Genomic DNA, 13,924 nt, shown 5'->3' on the forward strand with positions numbered 1-13,924 from the left:
ACCATAGGTTGCTAAAGTTGGAAACCAGCAAGACAAGTGCGACTTCTAGTGAGGAAAACTAGGTGGTGTGGAGCGGCTTAAGTGTAGACTGAAAATTTCTAGAGAAGTAGGAACTCAGTTCTCCTCACCTCGCCTCTCCTTTCTTCTCCCTCTCCACTCCCCTCCTTTCCTTTTCCCTTTCTTTCCCCTCCTTCCCTTCCCTCTTAGCATTTCCCCTTTTCCTTTGTTTGTTCACAGCTCACTTCTGTCTGAATGTCCTGAGTTTCAAAGAACATCATACAAACAGACTCATGCTCCCTGTGCATAAGTAGATAATAGGGAAATGAATTTTCTTGGGGGAGAATAAGTTATCATACAACAGTTACTTGGTGAAGATGTCCCTTTTTGGTCAGTGGACAGTTCCACAGATGTGACTGTGACCGACCCTTCTCGTTTACCTCTGATGGAGCTGCCCCCATTGTCTCCAGGAAGCCAGGAAAGGGTGATGGAGGAGGATGTCGTCTTGGATACGGTGAGCCGAGGCTGATCTGGTGGAACTAGAGAGGAAATGGTTTGTAGAAAACAAGAATTAGTTTCTCATGTCTTCAATCCTCAGTAACAGTCATTTACTAAATCATTTGTAACAGCCAATGATTAAATACGTGGTTTAAAGTTGCCAAAATAGGCAATTCATTTATGTCAAAGTGTCTGTATCATTGATGTCCCAGGCTAGGAAGACAGAGCATAGTGAATCTATGATTTAAGGAAAAGTCAATCACTACCTTGATTTACATCTAATTCATTTCTTCACTTTCCCTTGGATTCCTGAGTTGTTCATTGTAAATTTAAATTTTTAAACTTACTAAGGACACAGGCACTAATTTACTCTGAACTCTAGCCAGGAAATTAAGTGGAATTCCCACTTAGCTGTTTTGACTTTCCCCAAGGAAAAGAAAAGGTGCAGTTAGTAGAAAGAATAATTACTACAAGGCACGATACATAGACACACACACAAGCACACACACACACACATACACACATGTACATATCCATATGTGCACATAAACATACACAACCACACAGACATACATTTATGCAGACAAATGCACACACTGGCACACACAGAGCTACATACATGTACAACCACAGGTGTAAACACATGCATATGACATAGACAAAGGCTCTGAAAACCAAGGCTGTAACAGTGTTTGTGGCAATGCGTACCCAACCCTACGCAGGGACTGAGGGACACACATTGCTAAATAAATCCACAATCGGCTCATTTCTGATTCAGAGAGCACAGCATATAAAACACTCCCTCTTCCTGTGAGTGAAGCCTGAGATGTTAACCCAAAGGCCTGAAACACTGACCCATCTGCTTAGAAAAATAATTTAATGGTAGCTTTAACAATTCCCTGGAACTCTCCTGACTTCAATTAACTCAAAACCCCAAATTGATTTCACAGTATTTTTGGAACATAATTTGGTGTTGTCCCTCCCTCTTGCATCTCACCCAGAAGAGTATTGATGGTATTTTCATTTGCTGTGATCTATTAACATGGCAACACCAGAATCCAAAGAAGCATTTGAATTTTTCTCTAATAAAATATCCCTCCGGCAACCTAATCTGAACCCAGTCAGTACCCATGTAGGTTTTGTACACTAATTTAATATACTTTGAAGAGTGTTGTGTATGGCAATAAATTACTAAGTACCTTGCATCAGATATGAAGGATAACAATGCGCTTAGAGTTTTAATCAGCTTTAATCTATGTCCAGCCGGACCCTAAGCCTCTTGTCACGCCATTTAACTTTGTAGCTGATACAAGGTATTTCATTGTTTATTGATTTGATTAGAAGACATAAATGATAACACTCAGAGAGTTACTTTCTGACAATGGGTACTGGTTACACACGTGTGTAAACTATGTCTGAGTTGATCAAGGATAACTTTTTCAGAGGTGCTCATGTACAGAGATAACAGACTAGACATCCTATGTGTAAGAAAAAAATTAATGTGTCCTTTGATTGGTTCAGTTTATATTTTCCAAAATGATGACAGCAGCTTTTTATTTTTTTGAGCTTGACTTTTCTGTCTGCATGTAAGGTACACGTACTTAAAGATCATTTAAGAGGCCCCCGGATTTGTACCTTGTACTTGCAAATTTAATATGATCTCATCTGATCCCCAGTTGTTATTGGCAACACAGCTGTAGTAGCCAGAGTCCTCGGCCTTCACCGTGCGAATAACGAAACTCCCATTGCTGAAGATGCTTCTGCGGCCATCAATCGTCACCAGGCTGGGCGTCCCGTTACTGCCTCACAGGAAGAAAAATGCACAGATTAGAGAAATTACAACCACATTAGCTGAGGTCAGCAAGAAGTATCAAGCCTTTCTCTGGAGCAAACGGTAAATTGCAACCTTAATTATTTTTGCATTATAAAATAACTGTGCTGTGATTATGTGACCAGACTACTGACTGGCAGAGATTAAAAGAAAAATTATCATGCGGGAGTAGATCTGTGTCAATGGCTAAGTATCTAGTTCCATTAGTGGCCAAAACCCAGTGACGATTGTCAAATCTAACATGTCTCTCTCTTCCCTCCCCCACTCTGGCTCCCGAGATTTCCTCCCTGTGGCAACTGTGAGAAACTCTTGATGGCAGAGGGGCCAGATTGACAAAATCGTGCACATCAAACTAGATTTTGTGATCGCTTGTAGACTTGAAATCAATTTAAAAACCATGACTCTTAATGAGCTTGACATGTACTGGACAAGATGGCATCTCGAGGGAGCACAGAGCTGACCCTCCTGCGAAGAGGCGGCTGTCGTCATGACCTCTGGAGTCCCTTCTAGGTAAGGCAGAGTGCCAGCCTGACCCAGGGAGCTTATGAATTTGCTTTGGATTAACCAACTTAAAATGCAATGAGAAAATTGCTCACTGGGTCCAACCCATTATTTCAATCATTTATGCTTGTGAGTGCTTTTGTTTGGAAATAGGCACCGTTATTTTAAATCTCCATGCCTATTAGTGGATGTTCGGCCTCTATTTATATCTTAATTTCTTCCTCTGCATAGAGATAAAGCATGATAAAGCACGTGGACAGGACTCATCATGCCCTCTCTCCATTCTCTCTTGGATTTATTATTATAGTAATCCCTACTGAACACGGAGAACCAGATTTTCCACAGGGCAAGTCCTAATGCGTTTCATTTCTTTATCTCTAGACAGGGTCTTGCTATGTAGCCCAGGAGGCTGACCTCAAAACTGGCAGTATTTCCGCTCTAGCCTCTCCCATGCTGGATCTACTTGGAACTGTGTTCTCTCACTTGACTTTAGTTCTGTGTGTGTGTGGGGTGTACATGGGGGCAAAAGGCTTTGGATCCCTGTGGAGCTGGAGTTACAGGCAGTTATGAGGCACTGGACAGTACCTCAGGTCCCTTGCAAGGTCAGCACTGAGCTATCTTTGCAATCCCTGAATTCCATTGCTTAAATGAGTTCCTGGGGCTCGTGCCTTGGGTTAGATTGTCCATTATCTCAAAAGTAGAGAGGACTAGGAAACCTCCTGGTAACTTGGGTTCCTAGTCTCCATTCGCCTGTACTGTAGAGCGAACACCCACAGTGATGCTTTGATGGGCTCGCTCCTTTCCTTACAAGTGTTTCCCTATGTCAGGGTCTGGATTGATAGGAGACTGGTACATATGGTTGATCAAAACCACATGCTTTGAGGCAATTTCTCGTGATACAGTTGGAATGCTCAAAGGTAGGTATGGGCTGCCCTTTCTGCCTTGTTTCAGCAGAGCACTAGGGTTTCTTCAGTTCCATTATCATTCGTGAAGTAGGTGTTGGAAAGTAGCTCGATTGGTAGAGTGTTTGCCTGGCCCACGTGGAGTGCCAGGCTTGATGGCATACGCCTGTTACCTCAACAAAAGGAAAATGGAGGTAGGGGGACAGAAATTTAAGGTCATCCTTAATTATACCATGAGTTTGGGTCTAGCATGGTCTACAAGAAACACAAGGCTGCTTGACATGTTGGCTAAGGGTTCGCTAAGAGGCACACATTGGGTTGCTGGTTACCTATCCTTCATCCATTTTACGGCAGGTGATGGGTCTCCAACAGCTTTACACGGCAAGACGATGTCCTTCATCCACGGAGTAGTCACTGTCCCACTGAACGTGAGGATCCGTGCAGGAGCTACAACGTCAAAGAGAAGACTGTTTACACAGAGCCAAGGTGACCTCCCCAACAAAGCGGCCCCCAGAGCCAGTTAACACTGCAGCTGTCAGTGCCGTTCTCTGGTATCTGCCTTATAAGAGATTTGCCTTGTAAGGACAAGCTCATGTCCGAAAGTCCCTATGGCAGCCTCTTTTTCTTCTACTAACCAAAATACAAGCAATATCTTAAATACCCGGCATTCCACGGGCCAGGCAACTCCAAGCTGTGTTTCCTCTATGAGCGCGATTTTTTTTCAAAGCACTTTATGAAGCGATTTGTCTTGGCCCCCAAACTGCATGCTAAAATATACTTTTAATATCTGAGAGAATAGACCGCATAAAACATAAAGTCCAACAACCAGAAGAAGTTAGTCTGGAAAAAGCTATTTACCAGCTGTGTGATACTTTGCCTGATTCTCCATACAGTTTCATCTTTATATGCATTAAGGAAAGGGGACAGTTCGGTGTGGCCATTTGGCTCAGGACAGTGATTCACCCAACACAACAGTGATTATCAGGACTGGTAGATACCAGACCATAGTTCTTCCAAGAAAAACAACTCCCACCTGTGCCATCTACTAGGCACCACTTCCTGATACACAAACCCCCAAGGCAGAGGCTGCCCTTCTTCATTTGAACCAGCAGGCTTGGGGATGTATTGAAGGCTGAGGATGCAGAAAGGAGGGGCAGGTTCTCCTTGTAGGAGCTTAGCCTGGCTGGATCCGGGTGCAGAGAGCACAAGGAGGGAGCCCCTATTTGACTCTGGAACCACACAAAGAGGACTACAACTTCTGGGACCCCTGCATGGTTCAGAGCTTGGGAGTTTATGCTGGCAAAAGGAGAAGTCAGGTAAGCCTTGCTGTTACAATGCCTTGCTGCCAAAATTTAGGAAGATCTGATTCCCATGGTCAACCCATTCTGAGCTAAGTATCTGAGGTATAGTGCTTAATGTATAACAGGCATTTAAATAATTATGTATTCATTTAGTGGTGCATGGGATCAAGTGCAGGGTCTCCAGCATACTAGGCCTCACCACTGAGCAGCATGCTGGTGCTCCTGTGACATATGAAATAATCACAATACGATCTCTCCCGATAGGTCCCATCCTGTGGAAGGAGCCTGTTTTCAGCTAAGCCTGTCTGACAGTGTAGGATCATTGCTACTTCACTCTGGCTGTCAGAGACAGGAGGTGCCTGCAGGAATCCTGCCCATCCTATGTGTTTAGTTGTAGTTCCTCATTTATCCCATAGGGCAGACTTTATAGCCCATGTTTTCCCCAGATTCCACTGTTCTCTTAGTATGAGGAAGTACATGGATATCATGGTTAAGGAGTGCAGTACACAAGAACCCCTCCAGTTGTGTGGCTATCATGGCTAAAGAGTACGGTACCCAAGAACTCTGATTTACCTTTTTAAACTGATGTTTTACCTTCCTGTTCTTGAAACTATAACATTTTCTCCTTTCCTCACCATTTTAAGCTGCCCGGCTTTCAAGAGTCAGGAGGCATTGCCTGGTAGAACTGGAATTGTGATTCACAGAAACAGGTTCATTGCGAGTTCTGATCTAGTTGGACTTTGGAAACAGTTATTGACAGCAATCACCAGTAAGAACACCGTGGCCGTGCCTACTTCTGAAGGGCCTATCTACTGTCACAGTGGGGTGACAGATTTATGCACAGGGATCCATCGTTGCTTGCTGACTCTGAGTCTCACTGCTACTTAAGGGTTTTTGTGCCATTCTACAAATGAACCATGTGGTGATTTGTATGAGAAATGTTGCTCACAGACTTGATTTGAAAGTTTGGTCTCCAGTTGGAAGTGCTGTTTGGGGGAATTTATCAGACTCTTGGGAAGTGGGGCCTTGTTGGAGGAAGGACACCACTGGGGTGGGTTTTGAGGGTTCATAGCCTCACCCCACTTCCAGTTCAGCCCTGTTCATGTTTGTGGTTTGATCTGGGATCTCAGTTTTCTGCTCTGGCTGCATACTGCGAAAAGTCTCCACTCTTATAGTCAGTCTGTCTGTTCTCTCTCTCTCTCTCTCTCTCTCTCTCTCTCTCTCTCTCTCTCTCTCTCTGGAATTATAAGCCAAAATAAACTCTTCTTCCATAAACTGCTTGGTCATTGTGTTTTTTCATAGCAATGAAAACTAGCTACTTCAAGAACTAATGATTTTCTTACATTTGTATCATTTTAAATCCCATACCCTGTGAGTTAGGTATGCTTCTTTAATAAGTATGAACCTAATTTGGACTGAAGAAGAGCTTCCTTGGGAAAATGGCAGGTCATAAGTTTCACTAATTCTTCCAAATATGTTTAGTGGTGTAGCCATCAGCCCTTACTTAGTACTGCATTCACCACTAGGGAAGCCTCCTTCATGGTTGGTAAAAAGAGCCCGGCCTGACCAGCCGACACATGAAGCCCACAAGCTTCCTTTCAGATAAAGCAGAGGTCTAATGATCACTGAGCTGTGGGTGGCCGTAGGCTCCTCCACTGAGGCTCACGTGGCCTGTGTACCTTTAGCCAGAGGCTCCACGGTGATGATCTCACTGCTGTTGCCTCTTCCGGCGGAAGTCACTGCCACCACCCAGACGCTATACTGTCGATTCCGACTCAGGTTAGGAATTCTGTAGGAAAATGAGTCAGGGGAGGCTTCAAACTCGCTGATGACCTGTGAGGAGAGAAATGATCCATCATTCATGGAAGCAAGTGGCACTATGGCTTCTTAAAAGAATGTTTACTAACATATTACCGATCAAACCAGATGAAGCCCGTGTCACCAGGGACCAGAAGGGCTGGATATTCAGTGTGAACTGGTAATTGGTATATTTAGGTGGTCCATAGCCTATGTGACCCTCTGACACCTTTGATGACCACCTACCCCAGGAGCAATAAGACCCTTTATTGTTGGTCATCAAAGAACACAGAACCCAAGGAGACAGTGCTTTAAAGCTTTGCTCGTTGGTTAATGGATGACGGTGATGTCTCAGAGATGGCAGCCAGCAAGGCAGATTGCACCTGCAGGGGGCTTTAATTTTGAAAGGGGCTTCAAGCTATGGCACATGAGGGGGGGCAGGAGGAAGCCAGCAGCCTCAAAAAACTGAAAGGACAGAATTGAGGACCAGAAGTGAAAAAGTTGGACACTGAGGGAGAGTCCTGAGATCTGAGGTGGTTCTATGTGGGTAGTGTTCAGTGAGAAGATCTGCACCCACATGGGAGGGGAAACTCCCCAGGGCAGGAGAGGAGCCACCTGAAAGGCTTTGGGGTCAGAACTCAGCACCCACAAGGACTGAGAACAGTGCCTGCTCCCAACACTAGACATTAAGGCCATGAGCACTGGGTTAGGACATGAGCTAGGAATCGAACAATATGTAGCTTAAGGTTCAACAGTAGTCTAGTCTAGCCTAGGCCACAAGATCAGGAATCGGAAGTGATTACTAGGTAGCCACCACATCTCAGAGCAAAAGTAAAGAATATTTATAGAACTTAGGCTAGCTACCAGTCAAACAAACAGTGCCCTCACTGACATCCAATAGAAATTTGCTGTACAACAGAAGCATAGATGAATGGATAAATAAAATGAGTTATGCTCCGTCTGTGCAGTGTTACTCAGCCACAGAGAAGTATGGAGGATGGCTAAAGGCTACGCTGTTCTGGGTCTTGAAAGTGAAAGGAGCCTACTATAGGTTATCACTTAATGGTCTCTTCAAATGCTCAGGATAGACAATGCATAGCCAGCTAGCAGACAGGTTGTCAGGCGGCAAAGAGAGCAAACAGGTGACGGTTTTTCCTTTTAAGATGACACAATCATTCTCAAGTTAGAGAAAGGTAAGGGGTCACAGGATGTAGTGAACACGTCAAACCCACGGAACCACCTACTTTGAAAGCATTGGATCTATGCTGTGTGAAGGACCTCTTGATAAAGCTGTTACAAAAATACTTGTAGGAATTTCAGAATAAGGAAGTCATGATATATATTTATCAAAAGTGATCCATAATCGATGAGGATTGGTTTTCTGCAAAGTCAGTAAAGTGGTTTTATAATTATCTTACAGCGGATGCTACAGTTTCATAGATAAAAGAGCTTAGATTGAAACGTAAAGGGCATAAAAGTGCTTGTTATACTCAAAAGAAATAGTGCCATTCCACACACATACGGGCAGCGCTATCTAGACCTGGGCAGGTCATAAAAGAAAAAGAAGACATGAAGTTGGGAGAGGAAGTGGGGGAATCTGGGGAGAACCTCAGGGGAAAATGGAGGGCAAATACATTTATTTCATTGTGTGAAATTATCAAAAGATAAAGAAAAATAATAAAGCCCACAGAAGACTAGATTGTTAGCAGATTGACTGTTTTAGGGAAATCTGAAGTATGTACTATAGCATCATAATAGGTTAAACACGGACAGCAAAGACAAGACTGTAGTATAACAGTGCACACCAGCTACAGGGGACTGCCAGTCAAGGCATGGGGTCTGTGTGCTAGTAAAGGAAGGGGAGGGGCTATAGGGAGAGAGTGTAAAGAAACATTGAAAATGTTGCAACCTTGAAATCCAGAGACCCAAGGATCTCAATGAACTTCAGCCAGAAAAATAAACGGATATAAAGAACAGCAAGGCAGATAGATCATAGTCCAACCACTCGGGCGGGCAACAGAAGTAGCAATCCTAAAGACACTCAGGACCTTTGTCGACTAACAAAGGGGCTGACCACAGATGCCATTTCAAAGCCAATCCAAGCTGGATGAAAGTAGGACAAAAATCTTTAACCAAAGGGAAAAACAACCAAACTATACATTCAACATTTCCCAAAGTTAAAAGCAAAACCTTTTCAGATATTTAAAAGACTGGATAACTTTCCTGCACAGAGAAGGGAAAGTGGCCCCATTTGCACAAAGCTGGAGTCCTCATATGCCTGGACACGTTAGCCCGTACAAGCACTTGTCTGCTCTACACTGCCTGCCTCCACCCTACCCCGAACCTCATGTCCTGTCTCCCAGGTCAAGGTTGATTTTCAGATTGATTCTTGGCAAATTTATGACCGAACTTAGAGGCCCAGTGCAAGTGTTTGCCACGTGCAATGTCCCGAGGTGAAGCTGTTGCCAAGTTAACTTTCACCACGTTCAAAGGAGCCAAATGAGATGCTTATTTGGAAAATACTTTTTCCTTTATTTAAATTTCATTAAAGGGTTATTGATAGTTAAAAACAACAGCTTGGCATGGGGTTGTAACCCACAACAATGACTCAGCAGTGGAGAGCAGCAAAGGAAAGCTGTGTGAGTAGCACTGGAAGTTTCTTTACTATAGGTAAAGATGGCCAATGTCACTTGAACGCAAACTACGATAGGGCTGAGTGAGTCTACTCGTAAACCACCGGCATTTCAGCTGGAGGAGGGAAACAAAGCCAGTGAACCCATGCAAAAATTAATCTGGAATCACAAAACACCATTTAAGCCATTCAAAGGAGGCAAGAACAGAGCAAGAAGGATAGGGAGACTGACCAGACATTTAAAACCAAGTAGTACCAATTCCACATCTAACCTAATCACAGCGATAATCACATTAAGCAAATGAGGTTGGGTCCCTGAGTTAAACATAAAGTTATTCCACCTGAGAAGAAAACAACAGCCAACAAAAGAGTAAACAAAATAAAGTATCCTATAGTAACACCACCAAAGTTAATATTACACAAAATAGATTCAGGGATAAAACGTTTTAGGAATGACGGGATAAAGAAGCCAATTTGACACTGGCAAGGAGATCAGCTCACCAAGAGGCTAGAACAGTCTTGAACTTTCATGCACTTAACACCAAGGCTATGACTACATAAAACCAAATTGAAGGAAGACCAGAGTAGGAACACCAGCGTTGTAGACCAAGACAGCTCACTGTTGTTCTATGAGAAGCCACAAGAAGCAGGTGGGACTGGGGCTGGGGCTGGGGCAGACAGAGGTCATAGCAGCCCCACTTAAGATCCTCACTTCCAAACTCTGTTCTGCTTCTCCACACTCCATGCAGTCCGTTATGAGCAACCAACTCTACGTGGGCTCTCACTGCTGCTCAAGGCTGCAACCACCCTAAGGGGCTGGGTCAGCTGTGAAGGGGGGAAACTAGCACCACTTTTAAACCAGTTTAACAGCATCTTTATTGTCTACCCAATCCTATAATCCCCCAGTGAAAAGTACCAGAGGCTTGTTCACAGTCAGATGCTTAGCTTACAGGTAAATTGTTCTGGACAGACAACCAGAAATGATTAGGCCCCTGTGGGGATTGCTCCGTGGCTGTAGTGCACTCCTTAGTGCAGACTTGGGTAGATATATTGGCATTTCACTGTCCCCATTCCTCTCAAAGCATTCATACCTAGACTTCCAGAAGTTTAGAGGGAATTTGTCTCTTTCCTTTGTAAACCACAATCTGGAGAAGGAAATCCAATCCTGAGACCGTATGGGAGTGCACTGTGTGGAATCCCTAAGGTTTGCTATTGCCAACCTAGCGTGTCAAGCCCTTGGGGATGGGGGGTATCATAACAAAGCCTTTATTTACTGAACATTCAGCATCAACGAAGCATTATACACACAAAGGTTTTCTGTAGTGAACACAGCTTTTAGTTATAACTCAGTCCACATTCTGTCTACGAGGGCTAGTCAGTCTTCACTTCCAAAATATACATTTTACTCATGTTTTGCCCACAGCAGGGAACATGGCTAAATCAGAAATAAAAAAAAAATCATTTCTTATGCAGCTCTACTTGCTTTACCATTTACAGAAGATTAACCAAGAACCAAGGGCAGAGGGGGAGAAAAACAAGTTTCTATGCATAAGAAAGCCCCTCTGATTGGCATGGCTCTTCTCTAGAAATCAACTGGGAAACAAGAGTTTAGCTATTTAGTATTTCCTAATGGTCCTCGGGGAAGTTGTTCACATAGTATCTTCACCCTTTGACCACCATATATTTTCTTGATTTCTACAATAATTAGACACACTTTTGGGGGAGGGGGTAGGAGGCAAGCCACTCAAACCATTTATACAATTGAGGACTCAGTTAATTTACTTTGGATCTGTAACTGAGTATGTGACTGATATGTCTTAAAATCTGAGCAATAGCCAGAAAGAAAAAGAATGTCTCCAAAGATGTGGCCTACTGAGAGGTGACCAAGGCCGCTTGCTGGTTCTGCTGACTGAGGCTGCTTGCTGGTTCTGGTGAGGACACTTGCTGGCTCTGGCCAGGCCACTTGCTGGTTCTAGTAAGGACACTAGCTGGTTCTGCTGACTAAGGCCTCTTGCTGGCTCTGCTGACTGTGGCCACTTGATGGCTCTGGTGAACTCTATTCACCCATCTCTGGGCTCTAGAAGACAGGCTCAGTAGCAGGCATGTCCCGTTGAGAGGTGACTGAGTGCACCCCTATCTATAGGGAGGAAGCTGTGAGTTCCACGGAAATCCTGTGAACTTGGAATCCAGAGGATGCAGAGTTTAGAGAGCTACACTGGAAATGTGAAGGGTAGCCGTGAGGTCAGGGGCTGGCCCTGCTTGCCACAGGGGAGGGAAGTGTTTCCGGGCCTCTACCACTTCCACGGTGAGGTTAGGTTTTGATACCCATTCATGGGCCCTAGAGGGTCATGGACATCTGGGAGAGGCCTGCAGGGGGACACCTCCAACCGAGGGGTACCTCAGAAATGATGTCATGTTTCTAACTAGCTATGGGTGGTGGATATAACCAGGGTGAGTCCTTTAGAAGAGGAGGCAATGGTTAAGAAAGAAAGGAAGGAGAATAGAAAAATAATCAGAAGCCAATTCAGTGAACAGCTTGGCCAGAACTGTTAGTCCAAAGAGGTAAGCTGCATCTTGATTCTGCAGGAAACATGTTCCATGATATTTTAATATGTGTAATAATAGCCTGAATTTGCACTTCAATCATTTTCTTTCTGTCAGATATCATATTTGCAACAGTCCAGTATCACCCAAGGCAGCTTGCAGAATGTCACATACATTTCTGTCCCTTCTGAATACTGGAGGATGTCCAATGGGAAAAGATGGATTTTATATCTAGATTTTCCCCCAACGCCTCAGTGATAGTTACATCGAAGACTTTGAAATGTAGAAGAGGCTGGAGGGACAGAAAGGAAATCAGGGCTTCCCTATGAAGCATGACAGGATTGAAGGGTAGAGCAGAGTGGGGGGAATTACTATGTAGCATTTCAGGGGTTAATAGATCCTGATGTCAAAAGAAGTATGTGGAGGGGTGGTGGAGGTACTTTACATATTTAATTAATGGTCAGAACTGAAGAGATGGCTCAGTGGTTGGGGCACTGATTGGCTCTTCTAGAGAACTCAATTCCTAGCCCTCACATTGGAGTTCACAGACGCCTGTAGCTCTAGTCCCAGGGGATCAGATGTCCTCTGCTGGCCCCCACAGACACCGGGCGCACACACGGTGCAAATGTGTACATGCAGATAAACCACCGGTGTGCGTAAACCACAACAATCATTTAAGGATCCAGGTTGATACATACATGAACTTGGAACAGTTGTGGATACTTTGGAAGACCAGCGCACGGTCAAGCCAGTTAAGAATTCCAGCATGGATGGGGGAGGGGATCATGAGCCCCCATCCTTGACCGAGAAGCTATCAGTAGGTGATAGCTGCTGGGGGAGGAAGAGCGACTACTGGTGGATTTCCAATGTCCCAGTGGACGGTCCCATTCTCATGCACATGTGTGGGACACTAATTGGGCTCAGTGGGTTTAAATGATATAAAGAAATAGGGGGGAAAGGATACAAAGTTGTGAGGGAGATGTGTTGGAAGGGAGGAGTGAGGCTGGGGATGATACGTTGTATATATCATGAACACCTTAAAGAATGAAAGATGTTTAAGCATCTAAACAGTTTTCTTCCCTTAGATTTTTATCTATTGAGTTTTTAATCCTGAGTTAGGAAGAGTCTAGATTTTCTTACATGCCTGAAGAGTGACTTAATTTTGAACAGGCTGCTGCTGTGATTGGGTACCATGACTGGATGAAATGTAAGTGCTGGGTCCAGGTACATGGCCACTACAGAACTCGTTGGTTCTTAGTGAGAAAGGGGACTACTGCTGTGCCCAGCAAGAGGCTACCGGGGAGTCGGGCTGCTATGGCTCTGCATCTGTCATTTTGTTAGCCGTCTCAGGAAAAGGCTGCTCCCTTTTCACCTAAAGAGCTTGAACATCTTGACTTTACCAGAGTCTAGAATTAAACTATGCTTGTCACCAAGTCACTTTTTGGATGGTGTGAAGCAGGCACTTATGTCCTGGCCCATCAGAGATGGAGAAAGAAGAAAAGGCTGGTATTCTGTCTGAGGTTTCACACTGTAGATTCTCTTCATTCAAATAGTATGGTTATATTTAGCACCGTGGAGCATGTCAAGAATTATGGGACATAGGAGGGCAGCTGTATAAGTCTTCTGGATCCCAGAAGGCTGTGGGATTAGTATATGAAGAAGCCAGTTGGCAGCGAGGAAGACTGGGAACCTTCACTAGGGCAGACAGGGAACAGTGTGTGTGGGAAAACCAGGGCTGTGCAAATGTGTGAGAAAGCACACTATAAAAATAGCCTGTAAAGGTAAGGTGAGGCCAGTTATCTCCCACCTTTCTGCCAGCTCTGGACCCTTCCCCTACCTTGGAAATGCACTTTTCTTTTTTTGTAAAGATTTATTTATTTATTTATTTATTTATTTATTTATTTATTTATTTATTTAATAT

At 44.1% G+C, this 13,924-nt stretch overlaps 1 protein-coding gene across 11 annotated transcripts in view; it reads right to left on the reverse strand.

The window, feature by feature from the left end:
- Dscam (DS cell adhesion molecule) overlaps positions 1–13,924 on the reverse strand; it is a 585,477-nt gene that overhangs the window by 60,746 nt on the left and 510,807 nt on the right. For 10 of the 11 annotated variants that reach the window (XM_039087936.2, XM_039087935.2, XM_039087937.2 and 7 more), the window contains 4 exons: positions 6,710–6,863; positions 4,059–4,176; positions 2,131–2,294; positions 438–536 (listed from right to left, as the gene is read on the reverse strand). In XM_039087936.2, coding sequence (XP_038943864.1) covers positions 438–536; positions 2,131–2,294; positions 4,059–4,176; positions 6,710–6,863 — 535 coding nt within the window. Of the gene's footprint in view, positions 1–437; positions 537–2,130; positions 2,299–4,058; positions 4,177–6,709; positions 6,864–13,924 lie in introns of those variants that run through there. The other variant, XM_039087938.2, reaches the window with a different exon arrangement.

Source organism: Rattus norvegicus, chromosome 11 (assembly GCF_036323735.1).
Source record: "Rattus norvegicus strain BN/NHsdMcwi chromosome 11, GRCr8, whole genome shotgun sequence".
NCBI lineage: Eukaryota > Metazoa > Chordata > Mammalia > Rodentia > Muridae > Rattus > Rattus norvegicus.